The 22,593-nt window shown below is 38.2% G+C and overlaps 1 protein-coding gene and 1 long non-coding RNA gene across 3 annotated transcripts; both read left to right on the forward strand.

Moving 5' to 3' along the window:
- Window positions 1-342: 342 nt before the first annotated feature.
- LOC113547664 (uncharacterized) lies at window positions 343-11,319 on the forward strand. Of its 2 annotated transcripts, XR_008301806.1 has the most exons (6): window positions 343-951; window positions 1,067-2,654; window positions 4,451-4,567; window positions 7,152-7,284; window positions 7,397-7,515; window positions 7,928-11,319. It is a non-coding gene; the product is annotated as an uncharacterized LOC113547664 (long non-coding RNA). The 2 variants fall into 2 exon arrangements; XR_008301807.1 differs by lacking the exon at window positions 4,451-4,567 and having other exon boundaries at window positions 7,928-11,318.
- Window positions 11,320-15,042: 3,723 nt separating this feature from the next.
- si:ch73-390b10.2 (Golgi pH regulator) lies at window positions 15,043-22,590 on the forward strand. The gene is made up of 14 exons (XM_026912571.3): window positions 15,043-16,725; window positions 16,814-16,873; window positions 17,264-17,367; window positions 17,452-17,558; window positions 18,029-18,130; window positions 18,216-18,336; window positions 18,479-18,559; window positions 18,697-18,806; window positions 19,232-19,320; window positions 19,574-19,666; window positions 21,019-21,114; window positions 21,440-21,529; window positions 21,796-21,861; window positions 21,959-22,590. The coding sequence occupies exons 1-14, from the start codon at window positions 16,684-16,686 to the stop codon at window positions 22,163-22,165; spliced, it is 1,368 nt and encodes a 455-aa protein (XP_026768372.1). The 5' UTR covers window positions 15,043-16,683; the 3' UTR covers window positions 22,166-22,590.
- The last annotated feature ends 3 nt before the right edge of the window (window positions 22,591-22,593 follow it).

Here is a 22,593-nt window from a genome sequence, read left to right on the forward strand (position 1 = left end):
TCCTTAAAAGTACTCTTAAATCGGCTCATATTTATAAGTGCTTCAGAAAGATGACAGCACTGAGATTCAGCCCTCCTACAGATGTATTACAACTGATGCAGAGCTCATAAAGATGTTGTCCTTTTCGGAGTGGTAATGGCGCTCTTGGCCCAATTCACACCACCATGTCATTGATCATTTTCCAATAACAGCATGCCCCATCATGTTTTATTCCTACATAATGGGGATTAAAACTAACAGTCTCTGACATTTAAAGAAAAAGAAAGCTTGGAACCTTTGTTTTGCAGACGTTCCATACCATTAAACGTAACTATTCAAATTCCAATTTTATTTGTCACACACACAACCGTACGCCGTACGACGTGTAGTGAAATGCTTTTTACGACTGTCCGTGACATAAAATAGAATTTACGTAGAGTTAGAAAATGGGAATGTATTAAAAGAAAAAGTATACAAGTACAATGTGAGGATTTAAAGATGGGTGGCAGTAACAGTCTGATAAATTGCAGATGTGTGCAGTTGTTTTGTGTAATATAATGCTGTGCAACATTAAGCTGAGGTAGTTATATGAAATTGCCCACATATATAATAAAGATTTATAAATACAGGATAAAAAGTAATACAGGATAAAATGCTTACTGAAGATTAATGAATAGAAGATGTATTAAAGAATGTAGGTGGTGTGGGTATTGTGAAAGCGAGTCCAAGCTCTAGTCCTTGGTTCAGGGCCCCTGTGGCCTGTGGGAAGAAGCTCCTCCTCATTCTCTCTGTATTAGCTTTCAGGGAGTGGAAGCGGTTCCCTGACTGCAACAGAGAGAAGAGTCCATTGTTCGGATGGCTGAGGTCCTTCACTATCTTCCTGGCCTTGGTCCAGCACCGCTTGCTGTAGATCTACTGTAGGTCAGGGAGCTCAGTGCGGATGGTACACTCAGCTGATCGCACCACCCTCTGGTGAGCCCGCCTTTTTAATTGTAATCGTTTAAAATTATACAGTCAGGGGTAGTAAATGACTTCTTTCCACAGTACTGTTATGATTGCTTCAATAGATTTCTCAATCTCTCTGTAGAATTAACCAGAGGATGACCTCTGGTCCTCTGGATAGCCACATCATCTGACTCCGGCAGAGCTAATCAGAGCTGTGTTGAGTAAGCAGTTAAAACAGCAACACTGCCACCAACCCAGTCATAACTCAGCCAGTAAGATCTACAATTGTGTTTACATTCTTTTTATATCCCACACCCATTCAAATCTACAAATAGCAGTACAGGAAACTGGACAGAAGAATTTTGGAGCTAGCCCAGATGTTCATGTAACATCTTACCCACATAACAAATGTGAACATTTACCTTTCCTGACACCCAAGAGCACTGTTTTAAGTTCAAGCACTGATTTAAGAAAGCCTTCTTTAAAGCCAACCACTTTTTAAAAATATAATCTGGTTGTCTTTCTTTGTTATGAATAAAATTAATTGCTCATGCTTCTAGATTTTGGAACACGGCTGTGGGGATTTGTCCATTCAGCCACGAGAGCATTAGTGGGGTCAGGCACTGATGTCAGTTGAGAAGGCCTGGATCACAGTCAGTGTTCCAATTCATCCCAAAAGTGAGCCGTAGGGTTGAGGTCATGGCTCGGTGCAGAACACTCAAGCTCTTCCACACCAACTTTGGCAAATTCTCATATATAAGCTTGACTATCTCTTTTTTCTGCTATTTTATTAGGCATACTCTTTTCAGTGGTAATATTTTTGTTTTGTTTATATAACATTACCTTGGATATTGTACTGGGTCAATTAATGGAGTAAATGAATGCAAATGGAAGTAAGAAAAATTAGCACATTTGAATCTATAACTACTAATTGTCCAAATAGCCCATGCTCCACTGGGAGCAATTTAGTGTTTATAAGCACTGCATGTCTCTGGAGCTGGCAGCCCACACTCGACTGACTTGCCTATTACTTTAGGGGCATTTCTGTTCACTCTTGTTTGTAGGGGAAGAGAACAGAGTTTGACTCCTGCATTAGTGACTATTTCAAGGAAAGTGCTAGGATCCTGCTGGATTTTAAGAACATTTAACCAAGCTTAATAGCTTTATTGAACTGTGCAGAAAGCATGCTGAGGGTTACAGTCCACTAAGAACCCTTACTCAAAGGAACAAGAGGGCAAGTAGGAAAGAGAAGAACATAAGCGAGGACAGCTATAGTGTGTACTAGTACAGGCTTGCTTGTTTGGTATTATGAGTAATGATGTTACCTGTTCTAACACTGCTTAATCATACCCAGTCTTACACTAAATTGTTAAGGATTCTAATGAATGAGAGCAAAAAAAAAAAAAAAAAAAGAAAAAGAAATTGCCCTGTGTGTTTTCTTTCATGCCATACTAACCTCTTCCAACATAGATTCTTAGTTAGATGGTATTCTTAGTCCCTGACCTAGTGAAATAGCACGAGGATATTTTTGATAGAGACTACAGTGCAATCTGATAAGTTGCTTTGGATAAGACCATCTGCTAAATGCTGTAAAGGACCAGGGAAGCTGTCCAGGGTTCAGGAAGGTTTAATAGTTAATTGCCATGCAGAATATAACCATCGGAAATATGTCTACTTGATCAAAATATAATGGTAAAAAAAAAATCTAAATCTAAAGCATCACTCATCAGGTAAGTTAATATTTCTCCTATTTTGTAAAATGGTTTGGTCAGCTGCATTTTCATGGTAAGAGCTTCTACACACACTGAAATTTATGATCTAGCTTTTAGTTACTAATCATGCCACTTTGCTAAAGTGTTGCGTAAATCAGGTGCACAAAAAGAGAAGAAAGGAAAGAAGGACTGTTTAACTGTCATAAAAGATAGACTGAAGCGGATGCAAATGCAGTTAGAGTTTATTAAAAGAGTTGGCAAACAAATCCAAATCATGAGCAAACCACAATATCAAGGCAAATCCAAAATCCAAAAACCAGGTAGATGAAAAAGACCAGAAAGCAGAAAGATGAAAACCAGAAAAGCAATAGACAGAATGAGCAGCTTGGTAAGGTCAAGTAAGTACACAATGAGCGTTATATCGCATTAAGTAAATGTTTGTGTGGTCTGTTTATGTGCTGAGTGTGATTGGATACAGGTGTGCATGAGTAGAAGTCCGGAAACTGCGAACATGACAGAGTTTATGTGTTTTGAGAAGTGTAGTCTGGGGCGGCCATGGTTGTAGGCCGTGGTGCATTCTGGGAAACAGAGTTCGATACTGGAGTTGACCTGACAATAACTAAAGGGGGTGTATGCAACGTTCTTAAAGCAGTATTGAATATTGCATTTGAATGACTTATAGTTTGATTAATGATTTACATGATTTACTCTTTACATTTCACATCCTGTAGGATTCAAATAATCTCCCTGTTCAAACAGTTCAACTAATAATAAAGGAAAAATAAAAGTGCAGATCGTCTGGGAGGCAAATGAAAAAAAAACCATTACATTATTCTGTCCTTCTAGGTCTCTCAGTTGAAAACACAATGACTATTTTTTTACTGGTTATATAGTATAATGAATATTTTTGTTTACTTTTGCTTTTGTTACGATAGATAAGCATCTAGTTGATAATCTCCCCATTACCCATTATACACACATGGACACACACACAAACACACAAAATTCAGTTTCCATTTCAGCTTCCATTTTCAGTTCTACATCTGCTTTTGCATTTGATGCTATTTTTTACACCACTAAGTATACTGGACTCATAAGGGTGTATCACACTGTATAACCCGAAAGAGGAACTGAGAAATGTGAAATGTGAAATCACTACTGAAAGCATTAGTGAAAACGATTTCACAAAGAAATATTCTCAGAGCTGGTTTTGTGGAGCATCAACTGTAGAAAGTATCAATCAGGCAAACGCCTGATCCCCTATTGCCACTGTGTGCTGGGTTTCAGCCTGAGCTCTGCAACAGTGGGCTGTTTGGACAGAGAGCAGGAAGGAAATATGAAAGAGAAGTGTAAGACAGAGATAGTGAGATTGATTCTATCTGTCCATCCATGATGCAAGCCATATACTGATAAAACTTACAGAAAAACTCCCCTTGATATAAAAAACTGTCAGACTATAACCCACTAGTTACATATAGTTGTAATCTAAATTATAGCACAGCTTCATGTCGTTTTCCTAAGCAGTTGTTTGTCCTCTGAGCAAGATTAGCAGCACTGAAGCTATTCTGGTTCTCGTAGCTCCCTGAATGTATATACACTGAATAACTGAGCATATATATAATATGAGACAATTTATATTTTCCAAATGATACCATTAGTCCAGATAGTGCAATTTCAAATGACGTGTTGATAAGCAAACATAAGAAAAACTATTTATTAAAGCCATTTGATTGATATCATAATGAATCCCTTTTAAAGTTCTATTGTAAAACATCGCATTTTGATTATACATTGTATATGCTTTATTTTAATAGATTCCTATTTCATCTGTCTTTGAGGAAAGTAGTTGAAGTTAGAGAAGATTTAACAGAAAGAAGAAAAAGGCATATGGTTCTTCTCCAGGACAGTGACCGCTCTTTGATCCACAAAAAGTTTGTGTCTGTCTGTGTGTGTATCTGTGTGTGTGTGTGTGTGTGTGTTTATGTCTGCCTGCACTTCTCCCCACGTGGTCCCCTGCTGTCACTGCCAATCTTTGAGAGCAATGTGGCTAATATGGGGTTACCAGAGCGACACTTTACTTCCTGAAGGGTTTGCAATCAGACCCAACACAACTTCTGTCACATCTAAAATAAGCCATAGCCTGAGCACTACTTACATTCCCCAGCCTTTAAAAGAGAGTAGTTACTGATCTGCATACATATTTGCATCATTTGTTCACGATTTTTCAGGAAATTGATAATAATATGATAATAAGTTTTATTTATTTATTTATTTTTATATATTTTTTATTTTATTTTATGTTGTGCCTTCATAAACCCAAGGTCGCCTTACAGAACAATCAGAGGAATAAGAGCACAGACAGAAACAGACAGTTCAGGGAGAACGTAGCTATTCTATAAGGAGGAGTTAGTAGAAACCACAGGTACAACACAAAACAAATGACAAAATGTAGCTTTTAGGTCAAGGACACAGGAAGTGGGGTTGCTGCGGCTTTCAGGATTCTTTCAACTACAGCTGCAACTACTAAAATATTAACAACAATATATAGATAAACACAAAAGGAAATAACCTTTAAAAATAAGTATTTAGTGTAGTTATTGTGTTTGTATGTCTCAGATTTTTGTATGTATTTTTATTTATATTTTTCCAAATCGACATTAACCTATGGCATTCGACATTGGCATTTGCAGTTGACGTACATTCATGCAATGTTTAAGTCAACTAGGTTCAGTACCAGGTACTTGCCTAAGTAAATTGCAGCCATAACATTGTAGTATAGAATATGTTTTTTTTTTTCAAAAGCCCCAGTGAATCAAAATTACAGAAGACATAATGCATAATGTCATAGTGCACGTCACATACATGCTGCATAAAATTCCAGCACCCCAATGCAAAATTCGTTCCTGCTTCCCTGCATTAGTGTAGAGCCCACATCTCTGCTTTAGGGCAGAGCTCACTCATATAAAGCAGATGTATGACCTAGATTTCTAACTCGGATCATCTGTCCATACTGGCCACAGGTCAATTTAAACCCAGCTGCAACGTGTATGTACGTTCTGTCACTCAGGTCCTCTGTGATACAATTAGCTGCTCTTTAGCAAATAGTGTTTAGGTTGCAGTATGTTGACAGTCTCAGTTTTACCACATAAATACGCACCCATATTTATGCTGAACCAATCATTACCGCTTTTATCTACTGTTCATTTCAATAGCTATGTCGCATTCTGGTGTATTCTAGGTTTTGGAAATGGCTATACAGGTACAGCTTATCTACAGTATTTTCTCATGGATGCACACATTTTCCAAGGTTGTGTTTTGGATCTAATCTGTCCAGCCAACATGTTTCATGTATGCCAGCAGACAAGCTATAGATATACTGCAGATTTGCCAGTAGATCTAATTCAGCTGTGCATTTTTCAGCTGTTTGGAAATGTAATCAGATGAAGGATAACTGAACAGGAAGAGCACTTTAAGCAAGCTCTTTCCTCCTTAATTTTAAGATCAGCTAGGTGATTGGAAAGGGCCAAAGGGAGATGAAGATGCTCCTTGTAAGAAGATATTTTTAACTTCCTGTAATCAGTCGAAGTGTACTCTCTCATCAGGGCCTCTGAGACAGATCATCCCAGACATGATGGTAATAATGTGCTAGTGACTTCAGCCTACTCCAATCACTTCAGGAGTAGAAGAGGGAGAGAGAGTGTTGAGTGTTTGAACAAGGTGACAAGAGAGACTCTGAGAATTCTAATGAAAAATGACTATTCATTTCAATTTGTTTATGCACAAAAGTGCAAGTATTTTATACATTTAAACATTCAGTAAAATGAAAAGTATACAGTGTATACTGTCGTATGTTTATTATTTTCCTAGAAGAAATTGTCTGAATTTGTTTTTGTGTGTCCAATCAGCTTACAGGGTTTAGCATGGGTAAATCTGAGCCATATAATCCTGCAAAGGGCAAATGAGTGCACATTTGGGAACTCTTAATCACTCAACATCTGGATTTGTCAAAGCAAGAGACTGGGGAGGAGGTAGTTGAGAAGAGAAGGCCATCTGATATATACTAAACTAACTCTAAATGTAGAGAATACTCCGTTTACCTCATTTGAGCTGATAATCGCCTGAAAAAAGCCTCAGTAAATTGCAGATTACTTTGCCAGTCTTTGGGCTGTTGTTTAATGTATGTCATCAAGGCAAAAAATTTCCAATTTATCTGTATAATGATCCCTCAGAGGTCAAAATTGTCCAATTTTGATTTGATAATCCATGAATTCAGTCAGGCGACAAATTCTGCAGATCCTCCCAGACTTCAGGAGAAAGTCCTGATAATCCATGTGTATTCAGAAACCAATCATTAAATTGTGAAGTAACTGAAGATATAAAAATGCGTATGTCAGTGTCTGATTATTATGTAGTGTGTGAGAAGTTGCATTCTGTATGTTGTGTTTAAAACGCATTTATTAAAGCAGTGCTGGTTATAACGCTTCAGTGAGCTTTTAACTTCTAATTTCACTACAGTACTCCATGGCCTCACACAACATACCAAGCAAAAACTAAAACAGGAGAGAGAAAACATAAGCGATGTTACAGACAACAGCTGAGACAGCAGGCTTTACAAAGTCAACATCAGCCCCACGGAGTCAAGGGATTGGTAACCCTTCACTCACTTTTTCTGTTGAGTATTTGATCTGTGAAAACTACCAAAACACATATCTATATATACTGAAGTTGATAATCTTTCTATGTTTGTCTATTCTACCCAGTGATCAGTATGTGCAGTGACCACTGACACAAATAGTCATGGTGTACAAGGCATGAGAAGAAGAAAAAGGAAGCTGGACTTGCTCTTTAATCACAAACACAGTTCATAATCATACCTCATGTATGTACACTATATGGCCATCACACCCATATGTGTTTGTTGAACATCCTATTCCAGATTCAACCCCGCCTTTGTTGTTATAATAACCTCCACTCTTCTCGGAAGGCTTGTTTGCACGACCCTCCCTACCTCAGCCTAATGTTGCACAGCATATATTGCACAAACGACTGCACGTATCTGCACCTTATTCAAAATACACTCGTACTGTTTCTTCCACTGATCTCTGTATCCCTTATATCATATTTTTATATGGTTTATATTTTTCCTTTCCTACCTGTATAGAAGTAAATTCTGGTTTATGTAAATTCTATTTTTATGTCACGGACATTCAAAAAAAACATTTCACTGCATGTCATACTGTGGTTGTGTATGTGACCAATCAAATTTCAATTTGAATTTGAATTTCCACTAGATTTTGGAGCAGGACTGTGGGGTTTTGCTCATTCAGCCACAAGAGCATTAATGGGGTCAGACACTGATGTCAGGCGAGGAGGCCTGGGGTGCAGTCGGCGTTCCAGTTCATTCCAAAGTTTGACTGGAAAAACATACACCCGGTCTCCTGTTCCAGTGACTACAGCTCATTGCTTTTCTGTTCTCAAGCTCCTGATCCATGAATGATAAGGTTAAAATGGTCGAAATTATAAACATTAAGCATTTGTAAAAATGAGACAAAATTAAGTGTCATGGTACCTAATGAGACAAAATTAGTGTCATAGTACTCTCCATATTTTTACTGTTGATGCTGGCCTGAGAAGCTGGAATTGATTCTGTTTTTGAGATGTTTGCCTTAAAAAGACAACCACGCTGCTCCAGAAAAGTGATATCAGCAAACTGACAATAACTGTATCATCAGCAAATATTAGGATGTGCTTATCACTGCACTAAAATGTGTATCTGAATTGTTTTGTAAGCAGAAGATAAATCAATAAATAACAGCATGGGTTTTGAGTGCTCAATATACCTGCATAGGCATGTAGTGACAGTAGCAAGATGATATTATTAGTTATAATGAATATTTGAGAGATAGAGAGATAGAGTGCAAAAGAAAAATGACAAGTAAGCAAATAACCCCCTCAAGGACACATCCTACACACACAGACACACCCGGACCATAACCTGAGAGGGTGTCATGCACCTGTACAGTGTAAATACATTAAGCAGGATTCTAATGTACACCTCACAACAACCAGAGTAAAGTCACATATTTGCTTAAGAACATTCTGTCACAAGGAGATAATTCAGAGTAGAATGTTAAACACATTACAATAACCTTTACAATAACAACTAACCATTTGAAATATTCAATACATTCAAAACACTAATTTTAATATAACATATTCACTCTGAAACAGAATGTGCTGTATAATTTAACGCATAAAAGAAGTAAATGCGTGTGAGGACTCCACTTCTATATTTTTAAGAATGGTTTTTCAAATTCAAATGAATGGTAGAGTTTTTGACCTTGTGCTAAACAGTGTGACAGTGTGACTGCATGAAATTACTTCTAATATCTGCAGATGGGGGCCACAAGTGTCAGAATAATGACTGCATTGAGGCGGCCCAGTTATATCTCAGACCATAGAGTTTGTTCAACTTTGGCTAGGGCATTCTGGAGACCGAGAGGCATCACCATATACTGGAGTAAATTTATCAGGAATTCAGTGAAAGAGAGCATACGATCACGAGGCCATAAATTCAGTCAGCGGGAGAGAGAGAGAGACAGAGAGAGAGAAAGAGAAAGAGAGAGACCCTACCAAGCACCAGGTAAGAGGAAGTCAAGACAAAATAGCTAAACACTAAAAAGGAACTTGCAAGTAATGTGATATGTACTGTATGATCAGTTTACTATATTTAGTGAAACACATTTAAAACAACCCACATTGACCCCCTTTTCATTGCATATATAGAGTCAGTGCTTGCCAGTTTGAGAGAAACTACCCATGTGGTGTTTTGGATTTAGGGACACACAGGCCCCGTTCACACCGGGCATTAACATGCATCCTGGGTGATCAGACAGCTGAGATGTGTAGCCATTCACACCTGGCATTATGAACGTGTATCCAGTGACCACTTGTAATCAGATTTCAAACTTTTCCTCTGGGAAAAGGCTGTCATGCACATTTATGATGTCAGTCTTCTGCTGCATTTATTTTCAGGCAGAAATTTCCCATGAATCCTACATCATGTACTTTTATGGGCTGTTTCAAAAGTTTTAATCATATGATATTCCACTGTGTTTATTTTCAGGCAGAAATGTCCCATGAATCCTATCTCATGTACCTTTATGGACTGTTTCCAATGCTTTAATTATGTAGTCTGCTAACAAAACTTATAAATGAATGAGAGATGAGAAGACGAATGAAGCTATGAAAAGCAGTTGTTTTTGTCTCTTCTGTTATAGCGTCACTTTATCCATTAGCATAGCAGTGGAGAGCTGTAAAGTTCAGCATAATTTCCAAACAATCTGGCAATGATTACATATTTTCTGACTAGGGCAATGACATAGTTGATTAGTACATCCTTCATTGCTGTCTGGGATGCATCGAGAAGCATTTGCGTTCAGAATCTCGCAGTCATTACAGATTTTGCAAGGTGGCCATATACGTCCCAGACCACATCTGAACATGGTTTGAGTGATCAGATGACAGTGTGTCTTCAAGAACCATTTGACCACCTAGCATTACTAGCATTACTAGCCATTAATACAGTAGGAAATTGGAGGCCATTAGGTTAGGATCTGTTTTGAATTACACTGCACATTGATATATTTCCAGTATATTAGTCTGTGACGTGTATAATTGCACTACATGTTTTAATTTTCTGCTTTCTCTTATTTCTACTGAAACCCTAATGGGAAACTGCTGATTGTTTCAGTTAAGCCAGTGATCCTTTTTTATAAAGACATAATATTCTACAAAAAGAAAAAAAAACTGTTTCAGATGTTAGAGAAAACTTCTAAACATCCCTTGTGTGTTAAGAGCAAGATGTAAATGTTCTCATTTGAAAGTGTGCTCATTCGGAGGTGCCTTTGAAGAGACCTCATTTGGAGGAGGCTTCATTTAGCTTTCGCAGAAGTGGACTCTGACTGAGATTGGTTGTAACAGCTTCTTCCTCCACTGTTCTGCAGACAAGCAATATTTCTGATTAAGATTTGTGGACTTTAAAAATAAGATAATAGTAATTCACTGCTACTGTCATATTTGTGCATTTAATATTGGTCTTAAATGACATTCTGCATATAGGTAGCATTGTACATGAGCTGATATCATGCAAGAAAAATCTATTAATGATCCATTAATGATTGTCTATTAAAAAATCTATTAATGGTCAGAATCACACTTAACTGAGACACAGCACTGTTTTTCCGTGTAACTCTCTGAATAACACTTACGTCTGTAGCTATGTCTGAGGTCTGAATAACATGCTCAATTTTGGTATTAACTTAACACACATAACTCAAATCGGACTGTGGCACTAAGAGAACAAATACAAACATTTACATCCAAATCCAAACCCTTGTATTGAACTCAGGCAGTAAACATCTTCTGTAACATATTGATCAGCCTACAGATTGTCCCATGAGAAGCAATTTGCATGAGACCCATGTCTGAAATCTGAGCGTCCATGTGAACTATGATTCACCGTTATACTGCTGCACGAAAGTGAAAGCTGAAAGAGTTCCAGAGAAAAATAGTTCTCCTATTCTTTTCTATCTGCTACATACTTCTACTTCCTGGAATTTCAACACAGCCAACACAAATATACACACTGAGCAAGTTCTTCCTAGACGTCAATGGCAAAAAAAAAAAAAAAAAAAAAAAAAAACTGTCCCTCTACACTTATTAATACAGCAATTTACACTCTCTAGATATCACAGAATGGTGTGTGAAATGCAGTCACGTTAGCAGACAGCAATGATGTTTTAAGACCTAGGAGAAGACAGGGTCGCCTCCATTTGGTTTACAAACAAAAAGAAAACATGACATACAGACGAAGATGAGCTGTGAAATAAATGCATAGTACTAGTAATTTTATCTGAAGTCCCAATTCACAGTGGTACAGTGGGTAGTGTTGCAGTCTTACAGCTCCAGGGTCTCTGGTGCGATTCTGAGCTTTGGTTACTCTCTGTGCATGTTCTCCCCATGTCTGTGTGGGTTTCTTTCATTTTCCTCCCACCTCCCAAAAACATACCAGTAGGTGGACTGGCTATGCTAAATTGACCCAAGTATGAACGAGATCCACCATGACCCTGGCCAAGATAAAGCAGGTGCTGAAGATGAATTAATGAATGAATAAAGCCCCAATCAAAAATAGGCTCAAATTACGGTAGGATAGATATGGTCATTAAGGGCAAGTTAAAAATAGTGTAAATTAAACCAAACAAGTTGAGAACGAATTTAGAAAATATTTGTTTAAAGGTATCTGGAAAACATTGGGTTATTTTTATCGGAAACATACTGCAGCAAGGATCTGAATCCATTTCCATATGTTTGATGATAAATATAGGGGCACCAATAGCTTGGGGACAGATGTGTGAGGACAGCTCTCAAATGGTTTTATTCATGTTTGCTGCCTTTCTGTGCTTTGTGTGTTTGCAGTCAGATAAGACTTCGACTTTAATAGGACACTCCACTACCACTTCTGTTTTATAATGCACACAACAGGCCTTTCCCAACAATATAGCAATTATGATCGTTTGTGCTTTCATTTTTCTAAATGCCACCATGCCAATCAATACAATGAGCTCCTTTGTAAAGCAGTATTTGTGGAGGTTTACAGAACTTAGAAGAAATAACTAACTTCCTCAATCCTGTGCGAATGACTATCTATGCAGCTGCAGAACCCTTCAGTAGCAAGGAAAGTACCACATATAGAATTATTCTAATACAAACACAGTGCCTCCAACACATGTCAGTTCATCGTACTGATACAGCAGTTTTTAGACAAGCCCTGGCTTCCTGTAAAGAAGCTACTTAATATGAGAGAGCATGTTTTGTTTTAGGGGGTATGGTGGCTTGGTGGTTAGCACATTTGCCTTGCACCTCCAGCGTTGCAGGTTCAATTCCTACCTCCACCCTGTATGCAGAGCCTGTATGCCCTCCTAGTGCCCTGGGGGCTTCCCCCAGGCACAGCCCAAAGACATGTGTTGTAGGCTGATTGGCCTCTCTAAATTGTCCGTGGTGTGAGTTGGCATGTCCAGTGCTTTCCCCACCTTGTGCCCCAAGTCCCCTGGGATAGGCTCCAGGCTTCCCTGCAACCCTGTGTAGGATAAGCAGTACAGAAAATGGTTGGTTGGTTGGATGGATGTTTAGCTTTATAAATGTACAACATTTGCCTCAAAGCACTAGTTAAAAAGGCTTAGTGTAATACAAAAAAAGAGTTAGAAAATGGAAAGGTTTAGAAGTTCACATATATAGGTAATTATAGTATTTTAAAAAATGAATGCATATTTTTGCCTGTAATGGTATACTGCCGTTGTAACCAGCCACTGAAGCTATACTTTTTCTAAACTGTAATTTTCTAAATCAACACATGCTAGCACAAGAACAAAGGTTTAAAAATAACTCCAAAACATAAAAAAGCTTCCAGTTAAGTAAAGCTGGTGGCATAGGCATAAACACAACATCCTTAAACATTATTATATATTTGTTGGCCTCTACGGTTTAATTTTATGTAAGTTCATCGTTAGACACCTATTCACAAATACCATTTAGACATGAGGCAAATATGGTTTTATTGTTATCATTATTATTATTATTATTAGTAGTAGTAGTAGTAGTAGTGGTAGTAGTAGTAGTAATGCTGTTGTTGTTGTTGTTGTTGTGCAGAAGACCTACTACTTGGGAATTCAGTTTGATGAAATAGACACACACACACACACACACATACACACAGCGTTATATAACTATGTGCTGTTGTACTGCACAGTATGTAAATTACCATACATGCTACGACTGTATATATATTATTTTAACATACTGTTTAGTACAGTAGTATTGAGCAGAGTGGGGTCAGTTGCATCACATACTCAGTAGCATCCTCTGCCTACCTGCAAAAGACAGCTACATACTCACAGCTCTGAAGAATATCACCGCGTTTGACTTATGTTACCTCGTAAGTGGTAATTCACAGGTTGGAATGATGGTGAATTTGACAGACGAAGTAGAAAACACATGAATGCCCCCATGTTCCTCTTTTGTTAGCAACAAGCTAGCCAGCTAACTGGGATGAGCGATGTATATTTTCCTTCTCAAAAGAGTGAACGCTATAGTCAGTGTTATACATTTAGTAAGTGAAGAAGTCTGAATGTTGATTGATCTAAAAGAAATACTTGTATATACAGCATAACTCATTTAAAGTTACTTTGTTTAGTTCTGATGCTTTGCCCAGCAATGTTGATTTGGCGTCACTCAAATGAAGGAGGTCAACTACCACAAGTGGACGAATAGGAATTTCAAGTTTAGTCTGTGTTTTCTTTAGATTTTTCTGGTTGGAGGTTGGGAATTACATGTTGTGACTCAAAAAGTAATAGTAAAAGTAAAATATAACAAGGAAATTTCCTCAACTGAACTACTTTGGATCACTGTCTAGCTGATTAAAGTTAGCATGTTTGATAGTTGGCAATGCTAAGCTGGTTAGCTAGCATATCAAATTTGAAGACGGTTGACAGTATGGGGTCAGCTGTAACCAATACAAGTATTTAAGATATGTAACAAAGCACAAAGGAGGGCATGCTGGTACAGTGGGTATCCTTGCTGCCTCACAGCTTCAAGTTCATTGATTTGATCCTTAACGCAGGTCACTATCTGTGTGGAGTTTTTGTGCATGTTCTCTCCATGTCAGTGTGGGTTTCCTTCGGTCCTCTGGTTTCTTCCTACCTCCCAAAAAACATGTCAGTAAGAGGACTGGCTAAGTTAAATTGTCCCTAGGCGTGCCCTTAGGTCAAGGTAGTGCTTGGGTGGAGTGATGCAGCTTCCATTTCCTCACTTTTGATCCAACAGTGCTTACTGGGATGTCCAACCTTTTAGATATAATTTTACACCCTATTTGTAAGTTATGGAGTTTTATTACCTTAACGTTAACTTAGAATGTTAGTTAGTCTTCAGAGATTGATAGTCTCTTCAGTGACCGTTCAACTAAGGTGGTTTTTGTTCAGAAAATGGGAGCTGTTTAATATTTCAGAGGTAAAGGCAAATTGTAATACTTATGCAAGCAGATTTTTTCAGTTTGCTGACCAATAATTAATTTCAACTTTGAAAATTCACTTGAAGAGAATATGAGTTTACAATAAAAATACTGCCAGAAAGAATTTGTTTATTTATCAAATATGATAAATTCCAAGGGGGCTGAATACTTTTGCAAGCCACTCTATATCTCACAGACTTAATGAATTGAATTAATACAACTGACCCCACACCATTTTGTTTTTTTTTTTATTTAATTGTATATTTCCTCATTACATTAACATGAAAATGGCATTTGTTTATTATGAATAGTTTACAGAAAAATGTACTTATTATGTGTCAAAAACTGGTGCTTCAGAATATTTTACTCATAAAACAACCAAAAGTGTAAAAAGTATTCAATTTAATGAGGTGTGTAGCAGGACTGGAATGGGGAGCAGATGATCAATCCATACTGGGCATATATTGTGCACTCCTTCGATCTGTAATAGAATATGGATGTATTGTATATGGATCCGCATCTTCAACAGTGCTTAAAAGACTAGATACTATACTAAGATGTATTATGGGTGCTATTAAAACAATACCAAACAGCAATGCAAGTGGAATTGGGAGAAGCACCGTTAGATGCAAGACGGAAAATATTAGCTATGGCTTATTGGGTTAATTTGAGGGGACATAAGATAGATCATCCTGCAAAATCTGTACCTGAAGAAAGCTGGGAAACAACTAACCTTACTGGATCAGGATTTGCATGGAAAGCAAAGGAATGGGTGCAGAAATGTCACTTTTGTGATGTACAATTTTTGCACCAATAATTACAATACCCCCAATACCTCCTTGATTTTTCAGTCAACTTGTAGTTGACCTACAAATACATGATAGTATTCAAAAAGGGGGGAGTGGAAGTGATATTAAGAGTTACACAATAGAATATGTTAGAACTGTACATTATGCATTTCTTCCGGCATACACTGATGGCTCTAAAAATCCACAGACAGGACGAACAGGAGCGGCATTCTGTGTTCCAGAATTTAAGATGGGGAATTATGGAAGATTAACTGATGGGACATTTTGCTACAGAATTGGTAGCAATTCAGATGGCGCCTAGTTGGGTAGAGGAAGTGATGCCAAATAACATACGCCTTCAAACATACCAGTCAAGTCGATGGGACATCATTACAGAAATTTTGATCATACTAAAGAAAGTGGGAACTGTAGTTCATTTTGTATGGATACCAGCGCACATGGGAGTAGGTCAGAAAGGGAAAGCATCATTTTGGAAGCTAGTAACAGTAAATGGCAGGAGTATTGGAATCAGTGTAAGACAGGGAGACATTTTTTAAATATACAAAATAGTATAAGACCAAACAAAATCATGCAAAACTTAAGTAGAGAAGAACAGATCATATTTACTCGTTTAAGGATGGGTCATACAAATCTTAATTCTACTCTTTACCTCATAGATAAGCACAAAACAGGAAACGGTTGAACATGTGTTGTTAATATGTCCCAAGCATGTACATGAAAGGAAAGAACTGCACCGAGAAATAGTGACTGCTGCATGTCATGAACTGACAATTACAAGTATTTTAAATACAAGGAAATTTAATGGAAAAATTATAAATTAAATTCATAAGAAACAGTGGACTTAAAACCAGGATATAAGAAAGCATTTGTTTAAGCCTGCACTGAAGTTTCTTCACGCTCCAGCACAGGAGGTGGAGGTATGCACCTAAAAAGTCGGATTGCAACCCGGCATAAATCCACTGAAGACGAAGAAGACGAAGGCGTCATCGTCATCACTTTGCGCCGGAAGAATCTGCATTCTGAGATGAAGGCGTAATACACAACCAAAATGACAGCAACACACTGTGGTTATCGTAACAGTTTTTCGCTTTCACGAATGACGAGGCATTCGTAAAAAATATATAAATATATATATGTTCTCTGAAGTCGTTTAAAACGGAATATATATGTCAACATGTCTTTCTTTGTAGATTCGGTAATTATGTTCACTTCCCAGGTCAGTGCTCACGTTATTCTGTACAACTAACTAATAAATATTATTTCTACAAAATGAGGTATGTTAGCGCACTCTTTTCTGTTTACAGGTGCTGTTTTTCGGATTTGGTTGGCTGTTTTTTATGCGGCAGTTATTTAAAGATTATGAGGTACTGATGCACAGCAACATGAAGTGTATATTATATACAGTATACACCTTCTATATTATTTATGATTTATGGCATTAGTGTTATTAGAACTAGCTGGTAATCTTGTGTTTAATGCTGAATGATTCCTGGTCAACGGGTTTGTCTGCAAGGAGACACCTTCTCCATTAAATTCACTAACATGGACAAATTATGCCTAACTTCAAAGAATGGCTTAAATGCAAATTATAAACAAACCATACCATGTTATTTCTGTGCTTACAGTTAGGTCTGAATGGCTTTCTTGCATGTTAATGCAAATTGTACATTTCATTTTATCAGTAGCTTGCTATCAAAGTTGGCATCTCATCATCTAATGTTTATTATATGAATAGGTCATTGTGTCTTTCCTAGGTGCGACAGTACGTGGTGCAAGTGGTTTTCTCGGTCACGTTTGCATTCTCTTGCACAATGTTTGAACTCATCATCTTTGAAATCCTCGGAGCATTAAGTAGCACGTAGGTGGCTCAACTGTGACTGAAACTTTACATTACATACATTGTAAATTTTCAACTAAGTTGCACATCTGTTTTCTTTTACAGGTCCAGATATTTTCACTGGAAGCTGAATTTGTATGTTATATTGCTGGTTCTAATCTTTGTAGTGCCTTTCTACATTGGCTACTTTGTGGTCAGTAACATACGTTTGTGTAAGTGGATCCTGTTTAAAAAAAGTGCATTTTCATTTGTTCTCAAGTAACATGGTTGTGTGTAATTTTATTAAATTAAATTAAACCTTGTGTCTTATCTAATGCAAATTTACAAACTGCTAAAACAGTTCATTGACAGTAACAGAATAGTGAGATATATTTGGTTATTTTTTTGTCAGTTAGCTAACACAGATTATGCTACAAATTACAGAACATCTATAACTACAAGTACACATATATTTTGTCAGACACTAGGCTGTCTTGAACACTTTTTTTATGTGAATCATTACAGAATGCTGTTCTCATGAAATTGTGCCTAATTTTGTGCAAAAGTATTTTTTCAGTATAGGTAAATTGTGCATAATAAAAAACATTGAGGAATTCTGGAGAAGTGAGTTGGGGTTGTGGTTTACAGGTTGCCTAGTATGCATGAATAGATAATGATTTTTTTTTTGTCTTGTATTTTACAGTGCAGAGACAGAGGTTGTTGTTTGCATGTGTTGTTTGGTTCACCTTCATGTATTTTTTCTGGAAACTTGGAGACCCTTTTCCCATATTAAGTCCAAAACATGGTAAGAAGCAACACTTTTTCATTTCAGAAAGCCTGATGTAGCATTAAAAGATCCTGTTCACATTATGGCACTCTTTCTCTCTCAGGTATTCTGTCTATAGAGCAGCTCATCAGCCGTGTCGGGGTCATTGGGGTCACACTAATGGCTCTGCTGTCCGGATTTGGTGCTGTGAACTGCCCCTACACCTACATGTCCTATTTTCTGAGGTAAATATGCAGATCTAATATTCCATAAAGCTAACATTGAGAGCAGAGATTATACATTTTATTTACTACACCAATAAGCATAGATTGTAGATTTGATTTATTATACCATGTTTTACTCAGGTGTAGCTTTTTGTGTGTATAGGAATGTAACCGACAGTGACATCCTGGCCCTGGAGAGACGGCTGCTTCAGACCATGGACATGATAGTCAGTAAAAAGAAAAGGTGAGTTATGGAGAGAAGGCAAGAGGCACACCATGGATTTGATTTTGATATTGTGTCAGAGTACCAGAAATCTGTGTCTTGAGCGTTTTCTTACATAACAGTAGCACAGAATTTCAGCTGATCTCTCCTATGTGTAGAATTGCCATGACGAGGAGGCAGATGTACCAGCGAGGAGAGGACCAAAACAAACAGACTGGATTCTGGGGGATGCTCAAGAGCGTCACTTCATCTCCTTCAGGCAGTGAGAGTATCCTTTGCCATAGTCTCAGCCTTAGACACGCAGCTTGCAGCCCACTGAGTGTCTGATTGTTATACACTTTTCTGGCCACAAGCTTCAGAATCTTAAAGGTTGCAATCTTGCCATGTGCATGCATACATGTACTGGTTTCCATCGGGGGGGAGATAACATTTTTTAAAGAGTTTTCTTTGTAAGTAAACATGATACTTTCATGAGTTTGCTGAATTCTTTAATTTGTTGCTTTTAATGTCAGTTAAACACCTTCTTCCTGAAAAAGTGAGTAGTTCTTGGCCATGTTCAGTGACAAAAGGTAATCTGCAGTCACATTCTTCATATAGATTAGACAAGATTAAGAGTGGGTTAAAGAATTCTGATCAGATATGCTCCGTTTTGTTCTGAATTGTGATTGACGTTCCTTGATATTAGAACTGCAGATCTGTCTCTGATCCAGCATGAGGTAGATGCTCTAGAGGAGCTCAGTAGACAGCTCTTCCTGGAGACAGTGGACCTACAGGCTACCAAGGTGAAGATTACAACTATACTTTCAAATGCAGTACACTTTGATTCACATCATAAAGACATAACAATAATACTAGTATAGTATGTACAATACACAGTGTTGTTTATATATAAGATTTTAATGTACAATTTTAATTCTTTAACCACTAGACATGAGACTTCATGTAACTGAGGGCATGATCTTATTCTTTACAAATTGCATTCTAGCAAAAATGTGTGTGAAACATTGTCATGAAATGTATTCTTTATGTCATCAGGAGCGGATAGAATACTCAAAGACATTTCAAGGAAAATACTTCAACTTTTTGGGGTACTTCTTCTCCATCTATTGTGTGTGGAAGATATTCATGGTGAGCATTTATTGTGGTTAGTCGTTCATATACATACACTATATTACCAAAAGTATTCGGTCACCCATCCAAATGATCAGAATCAGGTGTCCTAATCACTTGGCCTGGCCACAGGTGTATAAAATCAAGCACTTAGGCATGCAGACTGTTTTTACAAACCTTTGTGAAAGAATGGGCCGCTCTCAGGAGCTCAGTGAATTCCAGCGTGGAACTGTCATAGGATGCCACCTGTGCAACAAATCCAGTCGTGAAATTTCCTCGCTCCTAAATATTCCACAGTCAACTGTCAGCTTTATCATAACAAAATGGAAGAGTTTGGGAACAACAGCAACTCAGCCACGAAGTGGTAGGCCACGTAAACTGACGGAGAGGGGTCAGCGGATGCTGAAGCGCATAGTGCAAAGAGGTCGTCGACTTTCTTCACAGTCAATTGCTACAGAGCTCCAAACTTCATGTGACCTTCAGATTAGCCCAAGTACAGTACGCAGAGAGCTTCATGGAATGGGTTTCCATGGCCGAGCAGCTGCATCCAAGCCACACATCACCAAGTGCAATGCAAAGCGTCGGATGCAGTGGTGTAAAGCACGCCGCCACTGGACTCTAGAGCAGTGGAGACGCGTTCTCTGGAGTGATGAATCACGCTTTTCCATCTGGCAATCTGATGGACGAGTCTGGGTTTGGAGGTTGCCAGGAGAACGGTACATTTCGGACTGCATTGTGCCGAGTGTGAAATTTGGTGGAGGAGGAATTATGGTGTGGGGTTGTTTTTCAGGAGTTGGACTTGGCCCCTTAGTTCCAGTGAAAGGAACTTTGAATGCTTCAGGATACCAAAACATTTTGGACAATTCCATGCTCCCAACCTTGTGGGAACAGTTTGGAGCGGGCCCCTTCCTCTTCCAACATGACTGTGCACCAGTGCACAAAGCAAGGTCCATAAAGACATGGATGACAGAGTCTGGTGTGGATGAACTTGACTGGCCTGCACAGAGTCCTGACCTGAACCTGATAGAACACCTTTGGGATGAATTAGAGCGGAGACTGAGAGCCAGGCCTTCTCGACCAACATCAGTGTGTGACCTCACCAATGCGCTTTTGGAAGAATGGTCAAAAATTCCTATAAACACACTCCTCAACCTTGTGGACAGCCTTCCCAGAAGAGTTGAAGCTGTAATAGCTGCAAAAGGTGGACCGACATCATATTGAACCCTATGGGTTAGGAATGGGATGGCACTTAAGTTCATATGTGAGTCAAGGCAGGTGACCGAATACTTTTGGTAATATAGTGTATATTATAATACACACATATTCTGTTTGTATGTATTTAATACATTAACCCAGCGTGATTGCCTTAGGCCACCATCAACATAGTCTTTGACCGCGTGGGGAAGACTGACCCAGTGACGAGAGGGATTGAGATCACAGTCAACTACTTGGGAATTCAGTTTGATGTGAGATGCGCACACACACACAAACACACAGAGTATATAACTATGTGCTGTTGGATGTCAAATGTAAGAACCTGAGAACAAATGTGAGCTAGCTATCTGGCTCTGCTCTGTTACTTCTTAGTCTGTCTATAGCCTGGTGAAGCCTCCAATGTCTTCTTACTCTTCACCAGATTTATTTCCTCAGTGATAATGCCTCACATTTCTAATTATTGTTTTTCTTGCTGTCCTGAGAGCAGCTGTCTTACTTTGTCCTTTTCATAATTTCTAAAGCATGTGCATGTGAATGTTAATGGCTGCTCAGTTTTCTCATTTGGATTCTCCACAGGTAAAATTCTGGTCTCAGCACATTTCTTTTATCCTGGTCGGAATCATCATCGTCACCTCCATCCGAGGCCTTTTAATTACTCTCACTAAGGTAAATTTGGGGGCAACATGTATCATTTTTATTTTTATCATCAACTGGCATGGTGTTATCACTTATAAATATTATAAGTATATGATTTACAATAATAATAGTACTAAAAATACTAGTGTTAATTCAGTCAGTGTGACAGAAGTGCTTTCTCAGCAGTGCTAGACTGAGGCACAACCTTTGCTTGACCTGATTTCACAATAAGTCGAGAATTATATAATAAATACCACTTAATAGCGCTCTTCTTAAATCTCATTGTTCTTCTACAGTTCTTCTATGCCATCTCTAGCAGCAAGTCATCTAATGTAATAGTGCTGGTCCTGGCCCAGATCATGGTAAAACACTTATAAAACCCACAGAACACATTGTTGTGTTGTTTTGTGTTATGGCAAGACAGTTACTGTGTTAATAATTTGCTGTCTGTGTCTATAGGGGATGTATTTTGTGTCCTCTGTGTTGCTTATGCGCATGAGCATGCCCCTGGAGTACCGTACCATCGTCACTGAGGTCCTGGGAGAGCTGCAGTTCAACTTCTACCATCGCTGGTTTGATGTGATCTTCCTCGTTAGTGCTCTGTCCAGCATCCTCTTCCTCTACCTGGCACACAAGCAGGCACCCGAGAAGCACATGACCCTGTGACCTACTGAATGACCACCTCTGAGGGAGCTGGACTAAAGTGTTAAGCTTCTCCTTCCTTCTGTTTCTCTTTTTAATTCTACCAGGACTGAATTTCCTGAATCAGGAAGAGCCTAAACAGTGCTGGTTTGGTTCAAAGGTAAAGGGTATTTGGTTGACTACTCGAAGTATACTAGGGTTATTGGTCCATGATGGTATTTTAATTAATGTTTTTCTCTAAAAAAAAAAAGATGAGCAAGTGTTTGTTTTTTTGTTTTGTCTTTGTTCACTGGATCAGACATACAGTCAGCATTGCTAGCAACATAGTCAATACAATGATAATTCAACTTCCTGTGTATCATCATATGAACAGAAAAACCTTACAAAATGTATTTGTCCATGTGTGAAATTTACATACAATAAATGAACATCTTGTTTTCAGAACATAACTA

Source organism: Pangasianodon hypophthalmus, chromosome 5 (assembly GCF_027358585.1).
Source record: "Pangasianodon hypophthalmus isolate fPanHyp1 chromosome 5, fPanHyp1.pri, whole genome shotgun sequence".
Lineage (NCBI taxonomy): Eukaryota > Metazoa > Chordata > Actinopteri > Siluriformes > Pangasiidae > Pangasianodon > Pangasianodon hypophthalmus.